This window comes from Mytilus californianus, unplaced genomic scaffold, assembly GCF_021869535.1.
Source record: "Mytilus californianus isolate M0D057914Y unplaced genomic scaffold, xbMytCali1.0.p SCAF_11, whole genome shotgun sequence".
Taxonomy (NCBI): domain Eukaryota; kingdom Metazoa; phylum Mollusca; class Bivalvia; order Mytilida; family Mytilidae; genus Mytilus; species Mytilus californianus.
In genome coordinates this window covers 16654661-16677604 of record NW_026262593.1, presented here as the reverse complement: position 1 = coordinate 16677604, position 22944 = coordinate 16654661, and the positions used below count along the sequence as shown (strand labels likewise).

Here is a 22944-nt window from a genome sequence, read left to right as displayed (position 1 = left end):
CTAGGAAACCGGATATCCCACTGTGTCTGGTTAATTACATTTACATACCACTGCTATGAAACAGGAGATCCCACTGTGTCTGGTTAATTACATTTACTTACCACTGCTAGGAAACAGGAGGTCCCACTGGGCCTGGTTTATAACATATACTTACCACTGCTAGGAAACAGGAGGTCCTACTGGGCCTGGTTTATAACATATACTTACCACTGCTAGGAAACAGGAGATTCCACTGTGCCTGGTTAATTACATTTACTTACCACTGCTAGGAAACAGGAGATCCCAGTGTGCCTGGTTTATAACATATACTTACCACTGCTAGGAAACAGGAGGTCCCACTGGGCCTGGTTTATAACATATACTTACCACTACTAGGAAACAGGAGGTCCCACTGGGCCTGGTTTATACATATACTTACCACTGCTGGGAAACAGGAGATCCCACTGTGCCTGGTTTATAACTCGTTTTCCTCTCAAGTCATTCAGCTTTTTCTTCTTATTCTTATCATTTACAGTAATAATTAAAGATGCTGGAGGAAATTCTTTATCAAACAGGACACGAACTGCACGTGGTGAAATTCCAGTCAGTAACAATGCTATTCGTACATAGTTTTCCTCTTCTTGTGCAAGAGCATTAGATGCCATCATGGTTGCTTTTGAATATGTCAGGATTATAGTTACTTAAATTCTTGGATCATATTATGTACTGTAATCATTGGTCTTTAGAGGCTTTTTGGCAATTGTGTGTTGGTCATTTATTTTACTGCGTTTAAAACTACCCGAACTTCAGTTAGATTCGGATCTATCAGATACTGCGCTGTTTCACATGGGTTTTTTTTTTGGACCAAAGCAGATTGATATGTTGGTATCAATATCTTTCTCCATGTTATATATACTAGTATATATATATTTATCATTTATCACATCTTTTTAACTACAACACGTCTTCTCAGTAGTTATAAAATGAGCCCTGAAAAGAAAAAAATAAGATGATCACAGTTAAGTTTTGTCCCAGAAAATTTAAACTGATTGATAATCACAAGCATATCGTCCCACAATTATTTTAAGCATATTATTATTAGAACATACTCACCCCTTCTCGTCCAATGAAAAGTCAGTTTTTTCCCTTCTAATTTTCATAGTACATGGCTTTCCATGCACTATAAAATGCTTTACATGAATGACTTTTCATTGTAGATTAATTATGAACTCTTAGTATATGTAAGAGAATGATAATCCCTTTCTTCATGAATAAGTACGAGCGTTAGCGAGTACTTATCATGAAGTAAGGGATTATCATTCTCTTACAAACTTAGAATACTGTAAAGTGCTCAAGGCTCAAATGATCTATTCAAGAATTAGTTTCATTATCAGTGCAATGTTTATAATTGATGCATGACTTCCTTTTTCGGCATGTCATTTATGGATTAGTTTTAGTGATGTGAGGACTTTCTTATCAGTTGGGAAATATTTTTAAAAAAAAATGCGTTATAGATATTAGGTGACACAACAGTAGAAAGAAAAGGTAGGAATTGTATGTTTCCTGATTGTGAGTATGAATGTAAATCATGTAATATTTTAGTGAGGAATTATCCTTTTTTTATTTACAGTTTATATCAATTAATACATTTGAGTTACAACTAAATTTTATTTCACAGCCAATAATTTGGTCCGGATTTTTACATCAAATACTGTTTCATTATGTCAGGGAAATGTTCAAAAATAATGCCCTTAAAAGTTTTTGATATGTTCAAAATTAAATTCCTGTTTTTTTTATCGGAATACATGTATTGGAAATAACTATTCTCCCCAACCGCTGATCAAGTAATCAAAGTTTTGGAAAGCTAAAGATTTAGGTTATTTTTTATCTGAAAGATTGTTTTCTTTTTTTTTTTTACATTGCTTTGGTATTGTTTAATTTTATATTAATTTAAAGTTATTGATATTTTCATAATAAAATTCACGGTACCAATTTTACTGCACCAGTAAACTTCAACTTATTTTGAAATTTTTGTTTGTTTCACAATTCAACTTTTAGTCAGTTTTAATCACTGTGTGATAAATCCTTTGAAGTTTCAATCTGATAAATGTGCTTCGGGGCAGTTGTAACTCATTTATAGAAACTTTTTGTTTTGAACTGTAAATAGACCCAAATAAAAGGATAATCCCTTACTAAGAACATGATTTACATTCATTCTTCACAATTAAGAGGCATCCAATCCTACAATTTCATTAGTCGAGAGTACTTTGCTATATTCTAAATAACTACACTAACGAAGTGTACAATCCCCTGAGGCATTTTCCTTGGGAAAATAGCCTACAGTAACTGATTAAAGATGAAAGAAAATAGAATTATAAAAAAACATTTTGAATTTTGCAAATGTTTATCATGGTACATATATATAACAAACAAAAAATGAAATGAGGACAAAGATTTAGGTAAAATAATCTTTTATTCAATTTTGATATCAGACATTCGAGTCAATTTGATGTTTACACTTTTATTTTATTACATTATCAATATAATACATGTTTTTATAATGTACTTGAATGATAAATTGAAACTAACTGATGACAAATGCTCAGTATATAAGATACCTTGTTTAACCAGTAGAACATATTTCACAGACAAGGATCTTATTTCACCAGGTGGGGAACAAATCTCACAAACCCAGAACTTATTTCACCAGGTAAGGAACAAATCTCACAAACCCGGATCTTGTTTCACTCGGTAAGGAACAAATTTCACAAACCCAGAACTTATTTCACCAGGTACAGTGTGGAACTTATTTTATAGAGATGGAACAAATCATATAGAAATTATCTGTGAAAAAAGTTCTCCCAGAACATATTTCCTGTGATATTAGTTCCACTGGAACTCTTTTCACAGGAAAAAATTTTGGCTCACATGTAAATTCATCAATAAAAAGTAAGTATCTGATGTTGAATGGTTGTAATTCAAATATTTATAGAGTGAGTTTTATAATTATCAAAAAATATACAAGTTTCAAAAAGCTGATTTATATAACATTGTGTGCTTTTTAAAATCAAGAAATTTAAGGTATATAAGTATTAAATTTTACCTGAAGCAGAAGAAAAACTCAATGTTTGAACAATTTATCCTTTTTGTCCTCACAAAACTATGTTATTGCTATTTCATTTCATCCAATGAAATGATCATTACCTATGTTATACATTCCTTTTGTTAACCTAGTTAACACTTCATTATAAAAAGTGAATTCTTATTAAGATTTGAATATTACAATGGGAAAGGATAATTTTGTAAGGTCACTCGAAAGTGTGAATATGTTCTAAATTGGTCAGACAATACTAAGTCATGTTTTATGAACATTTAAAACCCTCGGCTACGCCTTTGGCTTTAAATCTTCATAAAACATAACCAAGTATTGTCTAACCTTTACATAGTCACTGACTTGATTCACTAAAATTCAACAAGTTCACATTTTCATTTCTTATCTGTATGATTATAGAAACTGTTTCATGAAATAAAAACTATTAACCCGATATTATGCCATTTATATCCTTGAATTTATCTTCTAGAATTTGATTGTCTTAAATATTGTAAAAGTTTAGAATTGCACGATAGTAGAAAGTGGGTAATCAATATTATGTGTGTGCCTTTCCCTCATTAGCTACCCAATATCATGTGCTATGGTGTTTATAAAACAATGACAAGGTAGACAGTACATGTTGTTTGCATGAGCTTAACAGTGTACAATTACATATGGTGCAAAGTTTATTCCACTTTTAACAAACCAGTTCATTTATGAATGTAATATATATATATATTTATATATTTTTAAAAGAAGCTTTTGTTAAAGTTATACATTCCATTAGGTCTCTACCAAAAAGTAGGAGAAGAGGTCATGAAGCATTTAATTTGTACGTATATTGAGATCTCAAAGTGACTGACTAGTTTAATTTGACAAAAGTTATATATTAAGATTTGTAACCAGTTTACAATATAAACCAATAGCATAGCTTTGTTTCTAAACTGCAATGCACCTGATACTAACATTGAGTTGGGATATTCCAAAGTGTTTTCAGTTGTGTCCCAGAGCTATAGTAGGTTAACGATGCAACTCACAGATACCTTGGTGCTCACCATGACATAATAAGGAAATTGAAACAGAAGAGTACATACAACAACAAAATCCCACACAAAATCTGGACGTTCACAATTGTTAAATTTGTGTTTTTTTGTTTGTTTTTTTTTTTGTTTATGCCACTTTCAACAGTATTTCATTTTTATGTTGGAGACCTTTTTAATTGGCGGAGGAAGTATATGGAGAGAACCGGCATTCCTGGGTAGGCAACTTTATTACATAAGGGTGTATCAATTGCATTTTTTTCACCAATGCAAGAAAGTCCTACCCTATGTCGGCAACCATAAACAAGTAGATCTTCTTTCTAGCTGTAAACCAATTTAAATGCATTAATAGCATTTGTCGGTTATCTTGAACCTATTTATATGAACTGTCTTACGATCTTTTAAAATTTAGATAAAACAGATAATCTCTGTGTCTGTTTATAAATGTACATTTTGTACCTCTAGACCAGCATGCTCAAGTTGAATTTAAAGTGCTAGCTCACAGAAGTAACAGAACAAATTATATTGGCGACATCTGTCTTAGCAAGTCCTTGTCGTATCTCCATTGAATGGTGCCGATTTTGTGAAAATGCAGCAACTACCAATTTCAAAGTCTTTTGTTTGTCTATCATGGTGGGAACTAAATGAGACATAATAATTTGTAAAGGGCATCGTAATAAAACTTGATGATAACTTAAAATTCCATTGATCTAGTTCCTCAGGAAGAAATTTAGCCATTAAAACAAGATCTGCAGTTCATAACAAGAAAACAACACCCTTATGTCACAATAACAGTCCATAAGTTTTTTTGCTTTGCTTGATTACCACACAAAGATAGCTCTTCATTTCATGAAGGAACTTATTTTATGACTATGTTTAATAAACAAATAACAATTCTATAATCGTACACGATTTCTGCAAATTATTTTAATAATGCGTAAAATATGAGATCCCTGCTTCTATGAAGTGTGGAATTCCCACCATGACGTCACAAGGTTGGATATATCTGAAATATTTCGTAATATCGATTTTTCCGAGTTTTACGACCTGGTCTGTCATCAGAGTATTAGTAAGTACTAAACAATATAGATATTTCGAGCTCATGATGCTATGTGGATAAATTTGTCGGTTTTCAAGAGCCAAATTGACAGTGTGTCATCCCTACAATGGCTTCTATTTTTGTAATTAAAAAATAATTGCTGTAATAATAATAATAATTTTTATGATGTAGAATCCTGACTTTTTAGGGGGGAGGATTTTTTAAGAAAAGTTTACGGACGACTGACGACGGACAAATGGGTGGATGACAGACGCAATGTGATGGCAAAAGCTCACATGGCCCTTTAACCAGGTGAGCCAATAATCGCAATTCTATTCCTACAGGAAACATTCTTGTAAAACTAACATCTAGAAACACTAGAAAAAAGTTTCAAATAAAAATCGGAAAATTCGGAGCCGTGATTCTATGGAACAAAACATTTATTGGGCGTGGCCATATATGTTCTGAATGAAGTAACAAGAGTGCACACGCTGAAATGTCTTGAGTGCTCTACTGACCATGATTGATTTAATGTTGAAAGTCTTAAAGATAAAGGTTTTAATACAAGTATCACATAAAATAATTAACATTACCAATGATCGATCAAAATAAGGTCAAGGTCAGATAAACTCTCGCAGACAGATATGTACAATTTACAATCATTCCATACACCAAATATAGTTGACATTTTGCTTATAGTATCAAAGAAACAAACCAAACCATGAAAATGAAGTTAAGATCAGATGATACATAACAGACACACATGTACACCTTACAATCATTCCATGCCCTAAATATAGCTAACCTTTTGCATATAATAACTTAGAAACAGACTTAATCAGTAAAACTAAATATTGACCAATGAAACATGAAAATGAGGTCAAGGTCAGATGATACCTGCCAGACAAACATGTACACCTTACAATCACTCCTTACACTAAATATAGTTGACCGATTGCTTATAGTATTTGACTGAAAAACGGACTAAAACACAAAAAAATACATATGTCCAACGAACCATGAAAATAAGATCGGTGTCAGATGAAACTTGACAGACTGACATGTACCCCTTACAATCATTATATACATCAAATATATACATAACCTACTGCTTATAGTATCTGAGAATCGAAACTAATCACTTAACTTAAACATTGATCACTGATCCACGAAATGAGGTCGAGGTCAGGTGAACCCTGTCTGGTGGACATGTAGACGTTAAGAAACCCATATACCAAATATAGTTATCCTATTACTCATAAGAAATTTACATGACCAAAAACAAAACTAAACATTTTTTTTTCAACCAGTCGCAGAACCCTAAAAAATGAAGTCAAGGACAATGGACATATGACAGACAGAAACTTCGTCACATAGGGCATCTGCATACAATTATGAAGCATCAAGGTCTTCTTCCTTCTGAAATATAATGCTTTAAACAAATAGTTTACGCTACCGCTGCTGGATAGCAATAGTCTTGCATTCAGCGACATTTGACACAGGCCAGGCCAAAATCAACAGTTTTAATAAAAAGGTTGCATTTTTTTTAATTTTGGCATGCTTTTCAGAATGTCTTCTGATAATAGCAGACTTTCAAATCCGTGCACATTCCTGTACATTTCCTATTCAGTATTGACAGTCATTTCCTCAGATAAAATATTCAATATCTTCTTCTCCCATTATTCTATACACATGTATGCAGAAAACAGGTTGTGCATATTTTAGGGTTTATTTTTCAGCTTTGTTTGTTCCAATTCAAAGCAAATAAATGAATTGTAAAATTTAATTGTTATACCATCATAATGCTAAATAAACACAAAAGGGATGTCACCCATACTTGTCATGCTTGCGGAGAGATAATAAGGATAAAGCTTTTGCTCATTTCATTTGCGCAAAAATAATCTTTCATTTGCACAAAAAAAAACATATTTCTTTTGCGCCAAAATAACACATTTCATTTGTGCCAATAATCAGTAAAAAATCAGGAATATCATAATAACGAACAGGTATCTAGATATATTGGTCATCTAAGTACCCATAATGCACACGGAGGAATTTTAAGAATTATATGCATATGCATGTTCCTCGTGAATAACAATATGACGGACTTAATTATACAGAGTTATCTACCTTTCGAATACTAACACAAGATTTGTCATAATAAAACTGGTTAAGGTTAACAATTTAAAGTAATCATTATAGGTTTACCTAATTAAGATATTACACAAATCCTACAAGATGATGTGGACTACTTCAGACCTAAAAATAAATAATTCATTTAAAGGTTATATATAAACAAGTTCTAAAAACTACTTTGAAAATTTGATTCATAATAAAATGCAAAAAAAAAATGATAAAAAAAGTAAACTTTATTTATATAAGAACATTTTTTAGAACACCAAACTTTACATATTGAAAATAAAAGACAAAACAAAAAATTAGAGACAATAATTTAAATATAGAAAAAAGGAAGACATTCTAATATTCCTAGAGAGCCGAGATTATGCCTTAAATGTAACATATTAGAAGATGAAAGACATTTTTTTATTAGATTGTGAATTAAATAGCCCGGGTACGGAAGCGTATTAGTGCCATGGAAGCGTATTAGCGCCACAAATTTTATTTTTTTATATTTCTTCCTAGGTTTGCGTTATATAACGCAAACCTTTGCGATATAACGCAAATCTTTTGCGTTATAACGCAAACCTTTGCAAAATAACGCTAACCTTTGCGTTATAACGCAAACATTTGTTTATCTTATTTCTTATTAAAGTTTCAAGGGAAGCAGCTGTTATAAATGGAGGAGGCTGCATATATTAAAATTTCTCTAATTCTTACCCGATTTATCCTTTTCCCGACCTGTTGATTATTTTTGTTCAATCAACGTGTGGTTCGTTTGATCTCAGTTCTTCATTGGTCAAAATTCGATTATGACATCAAATTTTCTTGCTTTCCTCTGAAATTCCCATTGTGACGTCACGAAACTAGAGGCTCTCAAGAGCCTGTGTCGCTCACCTTTATCTACTGTGGTTTCTGAAATCATGTAAAATAAGGTTTAAATCATAATAAATAGAATTAGATACCCTCATAATGACTGAGGCCATGTTTGGTTTAATTTGGCCCAGTAGTTAAATTAAAGCAGGTCATCCCATTAGTTACTAGACTTACAATAGTTACTGAAGACCCCTTATCATAATTTAAATTAGTTTTCAAGTTGTGACCATTTGAATTTGTTTTTTTACAATTTTCCCTTAGACTTCTATAGTAAATCCCTATGTTCTATTTTTAGCCATGGCGGCCATGTTGGTTGGTTGGCAGGGTCATCGGATATATTTTTGAATCAAGATACCCTATTGAAAATTGTGGCTAAGTTTAATTCATTTTGTCCCAGTAGATTAAGTGGAGAAGATTTGTGTAAAAGATTGCAAAAATTTACGAAAAAAATTGACTATAAAGGGCAATAACTCCTTAAGGGGGTCAATTGAAAATTTTGGTCATATCAACTTATTCGTAGATCATACTTTGCTAAACATTATTGCTGTTTGCAGTTTATCTCAATCTATAATAATATTCAAGATAATAACCAAAAACTGCAAAATTTTCTTAAAATTACCAATTCAGGAGCAGCAACCCAACAACAGGTTGTCTGATTCGTCTAGAAATCTCATGGCAGATAGATCTTAACCTGATGATCATTTTTACCCCATGCCAGATTTGCTCTAAATGCTTTAGTTTCAGACATATTAGCCAAAAACTGCATTTTACCCCTATGTTCTATTTTTTGCCATGTCGGCCATGTTGGTTGGCAGACGGGGTCATTGGACAAATTTTTTAAACTAGATACCCTAATGATGATTGTGGCCAAGTTTGGTTAAATTTGGCCCAGTAGTTTCAAAGGGGAAGATTTTTGTAAAAGATTCCAAAATTTTACGAAAAATTGTTTCAAAGTAAATAGACCATGACTGAGGGGGCGGGGCCAAATATTCTCCATGGAAATGAGATGTGCTAATGCTTATACAACTGAACACCAACTAACATTGGCCTACCACTAATGGTTCCCCTTTAACTGACCTAATCACAAACTAATACATGTTAACTTAGCAAAATTTTCAAAGTCTATAGAACATGACTAAGGGGGCGGAAATGCTTTAGTTTCAGACATATAAGCCAAAAACAATTATGGTCATGTTGACTTATTTGTAAATCTTACTTTGCTGAACATTATTGCTGTTTACAGTTTATCTCTATCTATAATAATATTCAAGATAATAATCAATTAACTGTTATCACAGAGATATATCTCGCCTTTTTTTATTTTGATAATGCAAATGTTGAAATTAAAATAGCAATACTGTAACATGTAAGTTATGCAAATATTCAAAATCGATGAACCATGACTGAAGGTACATGGCTAAACAATCTCCATGGAATGAGATGTGTCAATGCTAATACAACTGCATACCAAATACCATTGACTTATTATAAGTCGTTCCCTTTAAACAAACCTAAACACAAACATTAACTTGAAAACTATGTAAAAGTTTCAAAGTCAATGAACCATGATCAGGGGTGGGGCTATATAATCTCCATGGAAACGGTACTTGCAAATGCCAATAAATTTGCATACCAAATATCATTGACTTAACATTAGCAGTTCATCTTAAACTGATCTAATCACAAACTAATACATGTAAAGTAAGCAAAAGTTTCAAAGTAAATAGACCATGACTGAGGGGGCGGGGCCAAATATTCTCCATGGAAATGAGATGTGCTAATGCTTATACAACTGAACACCAACTAACATTGGCCTACCACTAATGGTTCCCCTTTAACTGACCTAATCACAAACTAATACATGTTAACTTAGCAAAATTTTCAAAGTCTATAGACCATGACTAAGGGGGCGGAGCCAAAAAATCTCCATGGAAATGAGATATGCCAATGCTTATACAACTGCATACCAAATATCATTGACCTACCACTAGTGGTTCCCCATAAATTGACCTAATCACAAACTAATACATGTAAACTATGAAAAGTTTCAAAGTCAATAGACCTTGACTGAGGGGGCGGGGTCAAATAATCTTCATGGTAATGAGATGTGCCAATGCTAATACAACTTCATACCAAATATCATTGACCTACCACTAGTGGTTCACCATGAACTAGACCTAATCACAAACTAATACATTGTTGACGCCGCCGCCGGAAACAGCATACCTATGTCTCGCTTTTTGACTCCGTCAAGGCGAGACAAAAACTTCAAAATTTCCTTAAAATCACTAATTCAGGGGCAGCAACCCAACAACGGGTTGTCTGATTCGTCTAAAAATTTCAGGGCAGATAGATCTTAACCTGATGAACATTTTTACCCTTTGTCAGATTTGCTCTAAATGCTTTAGTTTCAGAGATATAAGCCAAAAACTGCATTTTACCCCTATGTTCTATTTTTAGCCATGTCGGTTATGTTGGTTGGCAGGCGGGGTCATTTGACACATTTTTTAAACTAGATACCCCTTATGATGATTGTGGCCAAGTTTGGTTAAATTTGGCCCAGTAGTTTCAAAGGGGAAGATTTTTGTAAAAGATTCCAAAATTTTACGAAAAATTGTTAAAAATTTACTATAAAGGGCAATAACTCCTTAAGGGGTCAATTGACAATTATGGTCATGTTGACTTATTTGTAAATTTTACTTTGCTGAACATTATTGCTGTTTACAGTTTATCTCAATCTATAATAATATTCAAGATAAAAACGAAAAACTGAAAAATTTTCTTAAAATTACCAATTCAGGAGCAGCAACCCAACAACAGGTTGTCTGATTCGTCTAGAAATCTCAGGGCAGATAGATCTTAACCTGATGAACATTTTTACCCCGTGTCAGATTTGCTCTAAATGCTTTAGTTTCAGACATATAAGCCAAAAACAATTATGGTCATGTTGACTTATTTGTAAATCTTACTTTGCTGAACATTATTGTGTGTTTACAGTTTATCTCTATCTATAATAATATTCAAGATAATAATCAATTAACTGTTATCACAGAGATATATCTCGCCTTTTTTTATTTTGATAATGCAAATGTTGAAATTAAAATAGCAATACTGTAACATGTAAGTTATGCAAATATTCAAAATCGATGAACCATGACTGAAGGTACATGGCTAAACAATCTCCATGGAATGAGATGTGTCAATGCTAATACAACTGCATACCAAATACCATTGACTTATTATAAGTCGTTCCCTTTAAACAAACCTAAACACAAACATTAACTTGAAAACTATGTAAAAGTTTCAAAGTCAATGAACCATGATCAGGGGTGGGGCTATATAATCTCCATGGAAACGGTACTTGCAAATGCCAATAAATTTGCATACCAAATATCATTGACTTAACATTAGCAGTTCATCTTAAACTGATCTAATCACAAACTAATACATGTAAAGTAAGCAAAAGTTTCAAAGTAAATAGACCATGACTGAGGGGGCGGGGCCAAATATTCTCCATGGAAATGAGATGTGCTAATGCTTATACAACTGAACACCAACTAACATTGGCCTACCACTAATGGTTCCCCTTTAACTGACCTAATCACAAACTAATACATGTTAACTTAGCAAAATTTTCAAAGTCTATAGACCATGACTAAGGGGGCGGAGCCAAAAAATCTCCATGGAAATGAGATATGCCAATGCTTATACAACTGCATACCAAATATCATTGACCTACCACTAGTGGTTCCCCATAAATTGACCTAATCACAAACTAATACATGTAAACTATGAAAAGTTTCAAAGTCAATAGACCTTGACTGAGGGGGCGGGGTCAAATAATCTTCATGGTAATGAGATGTGCCAATGCTAATACAACTTCATACCAAATATCATTGACCTACCACTAGTGGTTCACCATGAACTAGACCTAATCACAAACTAATACATTGTTGACGCCGCCGCCGGAAACAGCATACCTATTCTCGCTTTTTGACTCCGTCAAGGCGAGACAAAAACTTCAAAATTTCCTTAAAATCACTAATTCAGGGGCAGCAACCCAACAACGGGTTGTCTGATTCGTCTAAAAATTTCAGGGCAGATAGATCTTAACCTGATGAACATTTTTACCCTTTGTCAGATTTGCTCTAAATGCTTTAGTTTCAGAGATATAAGCCAAAAACTGCATTTTACCCCTATGTTCTATTTTTAGCCATGTCGGTTATGTTGGTTGGCAGGCGGGGTCATTTGACACATTTTTTAAACTAGATACCCCTTATGATGATTGTGGCCAAGTTTGGTTAAATTTGGCCCAGTAGTTTCAAAGGGGAAGATTTTTGTAAAAGATTCCAAAATTTTACGAAAAATTGTTAAAAATTTACTATAAAGGGCAATAACTCCTTAAGGGGTCAATTGACAATTATGGTCATGTTGACTTATTTGTAAATTTTACTTTGCTGAACATTATTGCTGTTTACAGTTTATCTCAATCTATAATAATATTCAAGATAAAAACGAAAAACTGAAAAATTTTCTTAAAATTACCAATTCAGGAGCAGCAACCCAACAACAGGTTGTCTGATTCGTCTAGAAATCTCAGGGCAGATAGATCTTAACCTGATGAACATTTTTACCCCATGTCAGATTTGCTCTAAATGCTTTAGTTTCAGACATATAAGCCAAAAACAATTATGGTCATGTTGACTTATTTGTAAATCTTACTTTGCTGAACATTATTGCTGTTTACAGTTTATCTCTATCTATAATAATATTCAAGATAATAATCAATAAACTGTTATCACAGAGATATATCTCGCCTTTTTTTATTTTGATAATGCAAATGTTGAAATTAAAATAGCAATACTGTAACATGTAAGTTATGCAAATATTCAAAATCGATGAACCATGACTGAAGGTACATGGCTAAACAATCTCCATGGAATGAGATGTGCCAATGCTAATACAACTGCATACCAAATACCATTGACTTATTATAAGTCGTTCCCTTTAAACAAACCTAAACACAAACATTAACTTGAAAACTATGTAAAAGTTTCAAAGTCAATGAACCATGATCAGGGGTGGGGCTATATAATCTCCATGGAAACGGTACTTGCAAATGCCAATAAATTTGCATACCAAATATCATTGACTTAACATTAGCAGTTCATCTTAAACTGATCTAATCACAAACTAATACATGTAAAGTAAGCAAAAGTTTCAAAGTAAATAGACCATGACTGAGGAGGCGGGGCCAAATATTCTCCATGGAAATGAGATGTGCTAATGCTTATACAACTGAACACCAACTAACATTGGCCTACCACTAATGGTTCCCCTTTAACTGACCTAATCACAAACTAATACATGTTAACTTAGCAAAATTTTCAAAGTCTATAGAACATGACTAAGGGGGCGGAGCCAAAAAATCTCCATGGAAATGAGATATGCCAATGCTTATACAACTGCATACCAAATATCATTGACCTACCACTAGTGGTTCCCCATAAATTGACCTAATCACAAACTAATACATGTAAACTATGAAAAGTTTCAAAGTCAATAGACCTTGACTGAGGGGGCGGGGTCAAATAATCTTCATGGTAATGAGATGTGCCAATGCTAATACAACTTCATACCAAATATCATTGACCTACCACTAGTGGTTCACCATGAACTAGACCTAATCACAAACTAATACATTGTTGACGCCGCCGCCGGAAACAGCATACCTATGTCTCGCTTTTTGACTCCGTCAAGGCGAGACAAAAACTTCAAAATTTCCTTAAAATCACTAATTCAGGGGCAGCAACCCAACAACGGGTTGTCTGATTCGTCTAAAAATTTCAGGGCAGATAGATCTTAACCTGATGAACATTTTTACCCTTTGTCAGATTTGCTCTAAATGCTTTAGTTTCAGAGATATAAGCCAAAAACTGCATTTTACCCCTATGTTCTATTTTTAGCCATGTCGGTTATGTTGGTTGGCAGGCGGGGTCATTTGACACATTTTTTAAACTAGATACCCCTTATGATGATTGTGGCCAAGTTTGGTTAAATTTGGCCCAGTAGTTTCAAAGGGGAAGATTTTTGTAAAAGATTCCAAAATTTTACGAAAAATTGTTAAAAATTTACTATAAAGGGCAATAACTCCTTAAGGGGTCAATTGACAATTATGGTCATGTTGACTTATTTGTAAATTTTACTTTGCTGAACATTATTGCTGTTTACAGTTTATCTCAATCTATAATAATATTCAAGATAAAAACGAAAAACTGAAAAATTTTCTTAAAATTACCAATTCAGGAGCAGCAACCCAACAACAGGTTGTCTGATTCGTCTAGAAATCTTAGGGCAGATAGATCTTAACCTGATGAACATTTTTACCCCATGTCAGATTTGCTCTAAATGCTTTAGTTTCAGACATATAAGCCAAAAACAATTATGGTCATGTTGACTTATTTGTAAATCTTACTTTGCTGAACATTATTGCTGTTTACAGTTTATCTCTATCTATAATAATATTCAAGATAATAATCAATTAACTGTTATCACAGAGATATATCTCGCCTTTTTTTATTTTGATAATGCAAATGTTGAAATTAAAATAGCAATACTGTAACATGTAAGTTATGCAAATATTCAAAATCGATGAACCATGACTGAAGGTACATGGCTAAACAATCTCCATGGAATGAGATGTGTCAATGCTAATACAACTGCATACCAAATACCATTGACTTATTATAAGTCGTTCCCTTTAAACAAACCTAAACACAAACATTAACTTGAAAACTATGTAAAAGTTTCAAAGTCAATGAACCATGATCAGGGAATGGGGCTATATAATCTCCATGGAAACGGTACTTGCAAATGCCAATAAATTTGCATACCAAATATCATTGACTTAACATTAGCAGTTCATCTTAAACTGATCTAATCACAAACTAATACATGTAAAGTAAGCAAAAGTTTCAAAGTAAATAGACCATGACTGAGGGGGCGGGGCCAAATATTCTCCATGGAAATGAGATGTGCTAATGCTTATACAACTGAACACCAACTAACATTGGCCTACCACTAATGGTTCCCCTTTAACTGACCTAATCACAAACTAATACATGTTAACTTAGCAAAATTTTCAAAGTCTATAGACCATGACTAAGGGGGCGGAGCCAAAAAATCTCCATGGAAATGAGATATGCCAATGCTCCTATACAACTGCATACCAAATATCATTGACCTACCACTAGTGGTTCCCCATAAATTGACCTAATCACAAACTAATACATGTAAACTATGAAAAGTTTCAAAGTCAATAGACCTTGACTGAGGGGGCGGGGTCAAATAATCTTCATGGTAATGAGATGTGCCAATGCTAATACAACTTCATACCAAATATCATTGACCTACCACTAGTGGTTCACCATGAACTAGACCTAATCACAAACTAATACATTGTTGACGCCGCCGCCGCCGCCGCCGCCGGAAACAGCATACCTATGTCTCGCTTTTTGACTCCGTCAAGGCGAGACAAAAACTTCAAAATTTCCTTAAAATTACTAATTCAGGGGCAGCAACCCAAAAACGGGTTGTCTGATTCGTCTAAAAATTTCAGGGCAGATAGATCTTAACCTGATGAACATTTTTACCCTTGTCTGATTTGCTCTAAATGCTTTAGTTTCAGAGATATAAGCCAAAAACTGAATTTTACCCCTATGTTCTATTTTTAGCTATGTCGGTTATGTTGGTTGGCAGGCGGGGTCATTTGACACATTTTTTAAACTAGATACCCTAATGATGATTGTGGCCAAGTTTGGTTAAATTTGGCCCAGTAGTTTCAGAGGAGAATATTTTTGTAAAAGTTAACGACGACGGACGACGACGACGACGACGGACGACGACGACGACGACGGACGACGGACGCCAAGTGATGAGAAAAGCTCACTTGGCCCTTCGGGCCAGGTGAGCTAAAAAGGCGACAATGCCTGATAACGTCACATTGAAGGAACACATCTTTTTGCAGATCTTTCGAAAAGATGAATTAATTTTTTCTGCATATCGTCCTTAAATCATTAGAGAAACAGATTCCACCACCAAATCTCGTGCAATAAGATATTTATCCACTCTCGACAGTTAAATTTTAAATATTTAAAACGCTCGGCGAGCCTCGCGTTTTAAATTTGAAAATTTAACTGTCTCGAGTATCAAACTTGATGCAGTGGTAGAATCTATATTTATCACCCTTTGTACTCATTGCAAAGTAAAATGCTTGAGTGTTTAGAACATATCATGGGATAATATTGAACAGGATAATACATGTATATATATTACAAAGAAAATTGAGTTAATTGAAGTTATACCGAAGAAAATAAAAAATCAACCCTGCTAATGTAGTTATAGCCGAATTTAAATATACTTCCAAAGTAGGTTAGATCCAAACAAGCTACCTTTTTGCAATAAATGTATAAAATGAAGATGTTTTATTATTATAATTATGTTCTCTACATTCAAATTGCTACCCAAGCATCTTAAATAGTCACCTCACTAGATTGAAATTAAAATTCCATGACTTTTTATCAAAGAATCTTTATCATATTCTGATATTTTAACAAACGATTTCTTACATCAAAATTTAAAAAAATGTTTTTTTCTGAATAATTCATTTTAAAGCAGAGAGATCATTTTGTCTATTTGACTTGATAGTTTCACAATTGTATGACATTATTATTGCTCTTGTCTACTTTACTACTTTCCGTTAATCAAAATTTTCAAAATCTTGGCCTTTCAATTAAAATTTGCCTATACCATATCTATTTTCTTGTTGAGTTTATATAATTTTCTGATACAAAAACCATTCTTAATTTGTGTATAATTGCACTTCAAGTATTCCCTTATTCCTATGCATATTTATTATAATGATTTGACCTTGTATTTGTGGTTCTTCTCTTAACTAAATCATAACCGAAATTTAATGACAGACGGACATATATACAAAACTTAATGAATAATTGAAATCAAAATGTTTGCGTTATTTCACAAAGGTTTGCGTTATAACGCAAACCTAGGAAGAAATTTTAAAAAAAAATTGTGTGGCTCTAATACGCTTCCGTACCGGGGAGCTGAGAAACATTTTTTTTTATAATTTGAAAATACACTTTTCTGTTCAAGATTTGTCTGATGAAGAAAAGGTGACTTTTATGCTCAATCCATCAACACCATCACAAGTAAATAAATTGGGGTCCTTCATTAAAAGTCATTAGAACTGCGGACATGGGACTCTGGACTATTTACTGCGTATGATTGTGTATAATAATATATATGTGAATTTCAGTTATATTGTATATATACTTATTTTATATTTGTCACAAACTTATTGTTTAAAGTTAGTTTTAAACAATATTTTATTTCAAAAGTGCACAATATACAATTATACAATATAAATTCTGGGATTCGGAAACAAGAAAATTAAATTTAAGTTTTCAACATCTAAATCGACATAAAATAATTGTTATGAACCAAATCTCCCTGTTTCTAAAATAAAACTTTGTACAACTTTAAAAATATTTTCGCTTTCCTCATCACTGATGAGTTCACTACCTAATAATAATGTTTGTATTTTATATCTTGGTAGTGTAGAAATGGTGTGTGTCCTGATGAGACTATAATTATGACATTCTAGCAGATAGTGTTTGGTGCTCTCAACCTGTCCACATATACAGAGGCTGGAAAGAACAATATTTTTCTGGAAAAGGTGTTCATTTAAGCCACTGCAGTTCAACCGGAGTCTGGCGTGAAGTATTTGGCCTTTTCTACAACCAGTATTATAATATGAAGGGGCTTTCTTAATATCTCGATTTATATAATTTTTAAGGGTAAATTTAGATGGATTACATCTAACATCTTGTGGAAGGCTGTTCCATTCACGAATAACAGATGGTAGGAAGGAATTTTGATAAAAAGTAGTTCTACAGTTCATATTTTGAACATTAAATGCCCTTCTAGTATTATAGTTATAGGCTTGGTAAAGTTGTTGAGGTACGAGACTACAAAGATAATTAAGAGCTTGATCATGAAACATTTCGTGAAATTTAATAATTTTATGTCTGGATCTTCTTTCACTCAGAGATACCCAACCAGTATCATTATAAAGTTTAGATTTAGAGCAAAGTTTGGTGGCACCTGTGACTATACGAGCCGCTTCTATTTGAATACTCTCTAGTCTATCCTTTAAATAAATTGGTATGTTGTCCCACACAGTATCCGCATATTCGAGAATAGGCCTGATAAAACTGATATAAATAACTTGTAGATTATTACGCGATAACTTAAACTTTAAACTCCTCATAAGATTTAAGCGCGGCGTAGCTTTTATCAATAATATAGTTAACATGACTTTCCCAACAGCCGTTTCCTTGAAAAATTAACCCTAAATGTTTATGTTCTTCAACCTCTTGTATCAGTGTGTCATTCATATATATTGGTGGATGATGGGGTTTTGCTCTTTTTCTAGATATGGTCATGGTTTCAGTTTTTCTTGGATTAAAATTAACAAGCCATTGTTGAGACCATAAGTGAATTTTTTCTATATCAGAATTCATTAATTCAGCCGTAGCATACTCGTCCTCAACAACTATATATAATGATGTATCGTCAGCAAAAAGTCTGATGTTGCATGATATGTCACATACAATATCATTTATAAATAATAAAAATAATATAGGGCCTAAAATTGAGCCCTGGGGGACACCTGCTTTAATGCTATAAACATCAGAGGTCTGTCCTCCTATGACAACTCTTTGTCTTCTCTCAAATAAATAACTTTTAAACCATTTTAGTAAGTCCCCTCTTATTCCATATTTTTCTAGTTTATGAAGGAGGCCTTCATGCCAGACTCGGTCGAACGCTTTACTGATATCACAAAACACAACTCTGATTTCCTTTCCAGAATCAAGGGCTTTAGCAATATCGTTGGTAATATAAATAAGTTGATTAACAGTACTATCTCCAGGCATAAAACCTGATTGCAAGTGTGTAATTATTTTATAGCGAGAAAGAAAATTAAATAAATATTTAAAAACACATTTTTCCATCGTTTTACCAATAATAGATAACAGAGAGATTGGTCTATAGTTTGATAAAATTTCTTGAGAACCACTCTTGAAAACTGGTATTACATTGGCTATTTTCCATTCATACGGATAAATGCACAATTGAAGTGACCTATTGAACAACAGAGCCAGGGGATAGCTTAATTCGCGAGCCGCATATTTAAGAAATCTTGGACTAATGCTATCTGGACCTGTTGCCTTAGACACATCTAACAAGAGGAGTTGGTCATGAACTTCTTCTTGCGTTATAATTATATTATCTAAAGTATGAATGATGTCGTCTAAATTTAATTCTGGGATATTTGTAGATGAATCATCAACACTTGATTGTTCACAAAAATAACGATTAAAGTCATTTGCTTTATCCTTATTATCGTCTAAGTAGGTATCATTTAATAGGATAGGGGGGTAGTCTGAGGATTTGGAAGGAAGCCCAGCCAAGTTACGCAATTTTTTCCACCAATTCTTAATGGAATCTACGTGAGAATCTAATGATTTACATTGTTTTTCAAAATAATGGGTTTTTGCTAGTTTAATCAAATTTACACATTCATTCCTAATTTTCTTAAAGTTTTCCCAAGAATCAGGAGTATTGTATTTTTTGGCTTTTTTGTGCGAACGTTTCTGTTTACGAATTTGTCTCCTGATAAATGATGTCATCCAAGGAGGATCTTTCGTGCGAACAACAATTAATTTACTTGGTATATACTTGTTAGCAGCATCTAGAATTTTTTGTGTAACAATGGAGACTGCATTATTTAAATTCGTATCAAGTAATGTATCCCAGTCAACTTGTCTTAACTCCTCACAGTAGCGATCGTAGTCCCCTTTTTCAAAATCCCAAACCTTACGTTTAAATTTGGTGTATTTCGGTTTGTGTAAATTAAGTATTCCACTTACTGGACAATGGAACCTAGTATTTGCTTCCAAATATTTTCAATCACTTCGTGGTATGCAAGAATATGGATATCATTAACTATAATGGGGTCGAGGAGTGATGAGGAATTTTCACAATAAAATGTTGGCTCGGTAATTGCTTGGTGCATACCATTATCTAATATTATGTTTTTTAAATTATTGCGGTTTGTCAGTAGTAAGTTTTCGTTGAAGTCACCCATAACCACTATACTTTCTATACCACTGTTTACTGCGTTTTCGTGTTTAAAGTTAACATGGCAATAAACATTTGAATTGAATTATAAGCCTATACTAGTATATAAATATAAGAAGATATGTTTTTTTTAAACTTTAAATCCAGTTTCCAAGAGTTGCATTACATCACGACTGGTTTCAATGATATTTATTTATCACTGAGACGACTCTTAATTTATCAATATACAATACAATATAATAACATACACAGAGTCCAATACACAGCTTACTTATTATTTTATAGAAGGAATGTTTGATAACATAAATAAAATAATTTGAAGTAAACGTCAAGAAAACAGAACCAAAGTACCATCCCTTTCCTTATTTTGTTTTTGTCAAATGCCTGTAAGGAACAACAGGGACGGATCCAGAAATTTTTCTGGGGTGTCACCAAAACGAACTTTCAAAATATTTCATTTTTTTAGTTGATATTAAGGTCATTATATGTATTAACAAAACAAATAGTAACACAAGGTTTACAAAATTTAATCTAATTCTATTGTAGCGTGCTCCCCTCGAGTTCGTGAACTTGTGGGTTCGAACCCCGGCCAGGTAAAACCAGACCTGGAAATACAACTTTGCTGCTTCGCCACTAGGCATGCGGCAGTTAGGAGTAAGAGCATAGACTGGTCGACTCGGAGTCAGAATAATGTGTCCGCGTAGTCCGACGTGTCTGGACTGTTTCCTTGAAAAAGCACGTTAAGAATCAGGGTTAGTGTGTCGGTTCAGTATAAGCAGGGTATATACTCTGATCATATCACATCATTATGATGCCCGAAAAGTGTAAACTATCATATCAAGGTTAAAGTGTAAATATATAATACACGTTCATCAGTGCTAATCCTTTTTCAGGAACATGATCTCACTATTTAAACGCTCAAATTCGGAAAGGGTTACTACCATGCAGAAAATTTAAGAATGACAACAATGCATTTGGATGGTCAAACTAAATGCATTACTTTTATGCTTTCAGTTGCTGACTTTGGGCAATATTTCTTTGGTATTTTGCTAGAAAGAAAGCCCACTTTGCTAAGCACCAAAACAGTTTAAGGTTTTTGAGCCATGACATACTAGGTGTATACTCTGGGGAGGGGGCATTTTCTATAAAATATGTGGTAGGGATCGCTGTAGTATATATGGATTAAGACTGAAAATGTATTTGTGTGTGTGTGTGGTGGTGGGGGTTTGATTCTAAAAGCGGAAAGCAAAAAAAAAATTTTCTATAGTAAAATAGTCTAGAAGTAATTCAGTTTTATCCCTTGCTTCAACGCTTTTGAAGTTAAACAGGCGCTTAATTCAATTTCTGAATTCAAGCAAATCAAACGATATTTCTAATTTCATTTTTCGCAAGTAGTCAATATAGATGTCTATGCATGACAATCTTTTGTGTTAGGTTGCTGACCCGCTGACTTTTAACTAATTATCTCCTTATTCATATCTTAAATATTAGTATTAAGTATAAAATAAAATTGAGAATGGAAATGGGGAATGTGTCAAAGAGACAACAACCGGACAAGAATGTTTGGCTCCTTCCTCCTCCCCTAACTGACATGTAACCACACACCTTTTTGATAGTTCCTTCATCCACTACTGATTACACTAAGCGAATCAAAATATGCTTCTGTAATTTACCTCTTCCGTTTGAACAATTCATAAAGACCAATAAAATAATTGCTACTATATGTATACATGGCAGGAACTAAATGAATCTAATATGTTATGCATTGGTGGGGTCATGGCATAATTAAGAAACAGTGAGTAAATTAGAAATATTTAAAACTAATCAAAGAACAAAAAAGGTCTAGGCTGTAAAGTTTTAAGGAAAAGGGCAACCTGCGCATACTGTTTACACAAGCAAGAGTCACATGAGTATAGCAGTTATAGTCACATAAACTTCTCCAGTCTTGTATTTGGAATGGTGTCTGTTTTAATCACAATCACGTCTGATCGAAGTGCATTCATTAAATGTATTATCCAGTCTTTAGACAGTGCAAAACACATTTAATTTTTTTTGTTATCCCTTTCGACCCTCTATGCCCACAGAACCTAGACAATTGATTTCATGTTAAATACTAGTATGTTAACGTCTCAAATGTGGCTGAAATGTTTGATATTTGACTTGAAAAAGCAACTGCTAGTAGTCTATATGGAGGTGGAACAATTTTCTTTATTTATTTGCCAGCCATCAGATCTTAAGTTTATCCGAGTAAACAGCACGTCAGTACTTTGATTATATCAACTTTAAAACACAGTTTTTGTTTGCATAATAAAACATATTCATCAGAAATCAGTATAATTATTGTAATATAAACAGATTGTGTTATAATCTGAATATAAATTTGTTAATAATTTAAGTGATATATATTAACTGTCTGGACTAAAATTGCGTAAACAAATGTACAATAATGGCGTCTTCGCTTGCCAAGAATTACGATGATGGTTGAATAGTCATTTTCATTGCATTATTTAATAATGTTTTCCCTATAAAAACATAGTTACTAGTAAAACCCGGGTTTTCCCAATATTTTTCTCTGGGTT

At 33.2% G+C, this 22944-nt stretch overlaps 1 protein-coding gene across 2 annotated transcripts in view; it reads right to left on the bottom strand.

Moving 5' to 3' along the window:
* Nucleotides 1-22944, bottom strand: part of LOC127719677 (uncharacterized) — a 41288-nt gene that overhangs the window by 17630 nt on the left and 714 nt on the right. The window contains exons 2-4 of one of the 2 annotated variants that reach the window (XM_052225915.1): nucleotides 7988-8182; nucleotides 7358-7408; nucleotides 419-969 (exon numbers count right to left, since the gene is read on the bottom strand). In XM_052225915.1, coding sequence (XP_052081875.1) covers nucleotides 419-647 — 229 coding nt within the window. In that variant the 5' untranslated portion in view covers nucleotides 648-969; nucleotides 7358-7408; nucleotides 7988-8182. Of the gene's footprint in view, nucleotides 1-418; nucleotides 970-7357; nucleotides 7409-7987; nucleotides 8617-22944 lie in introns of those variants that run through there. The other variant, XM_052225914.1, reaches the window with a different exon arrangement.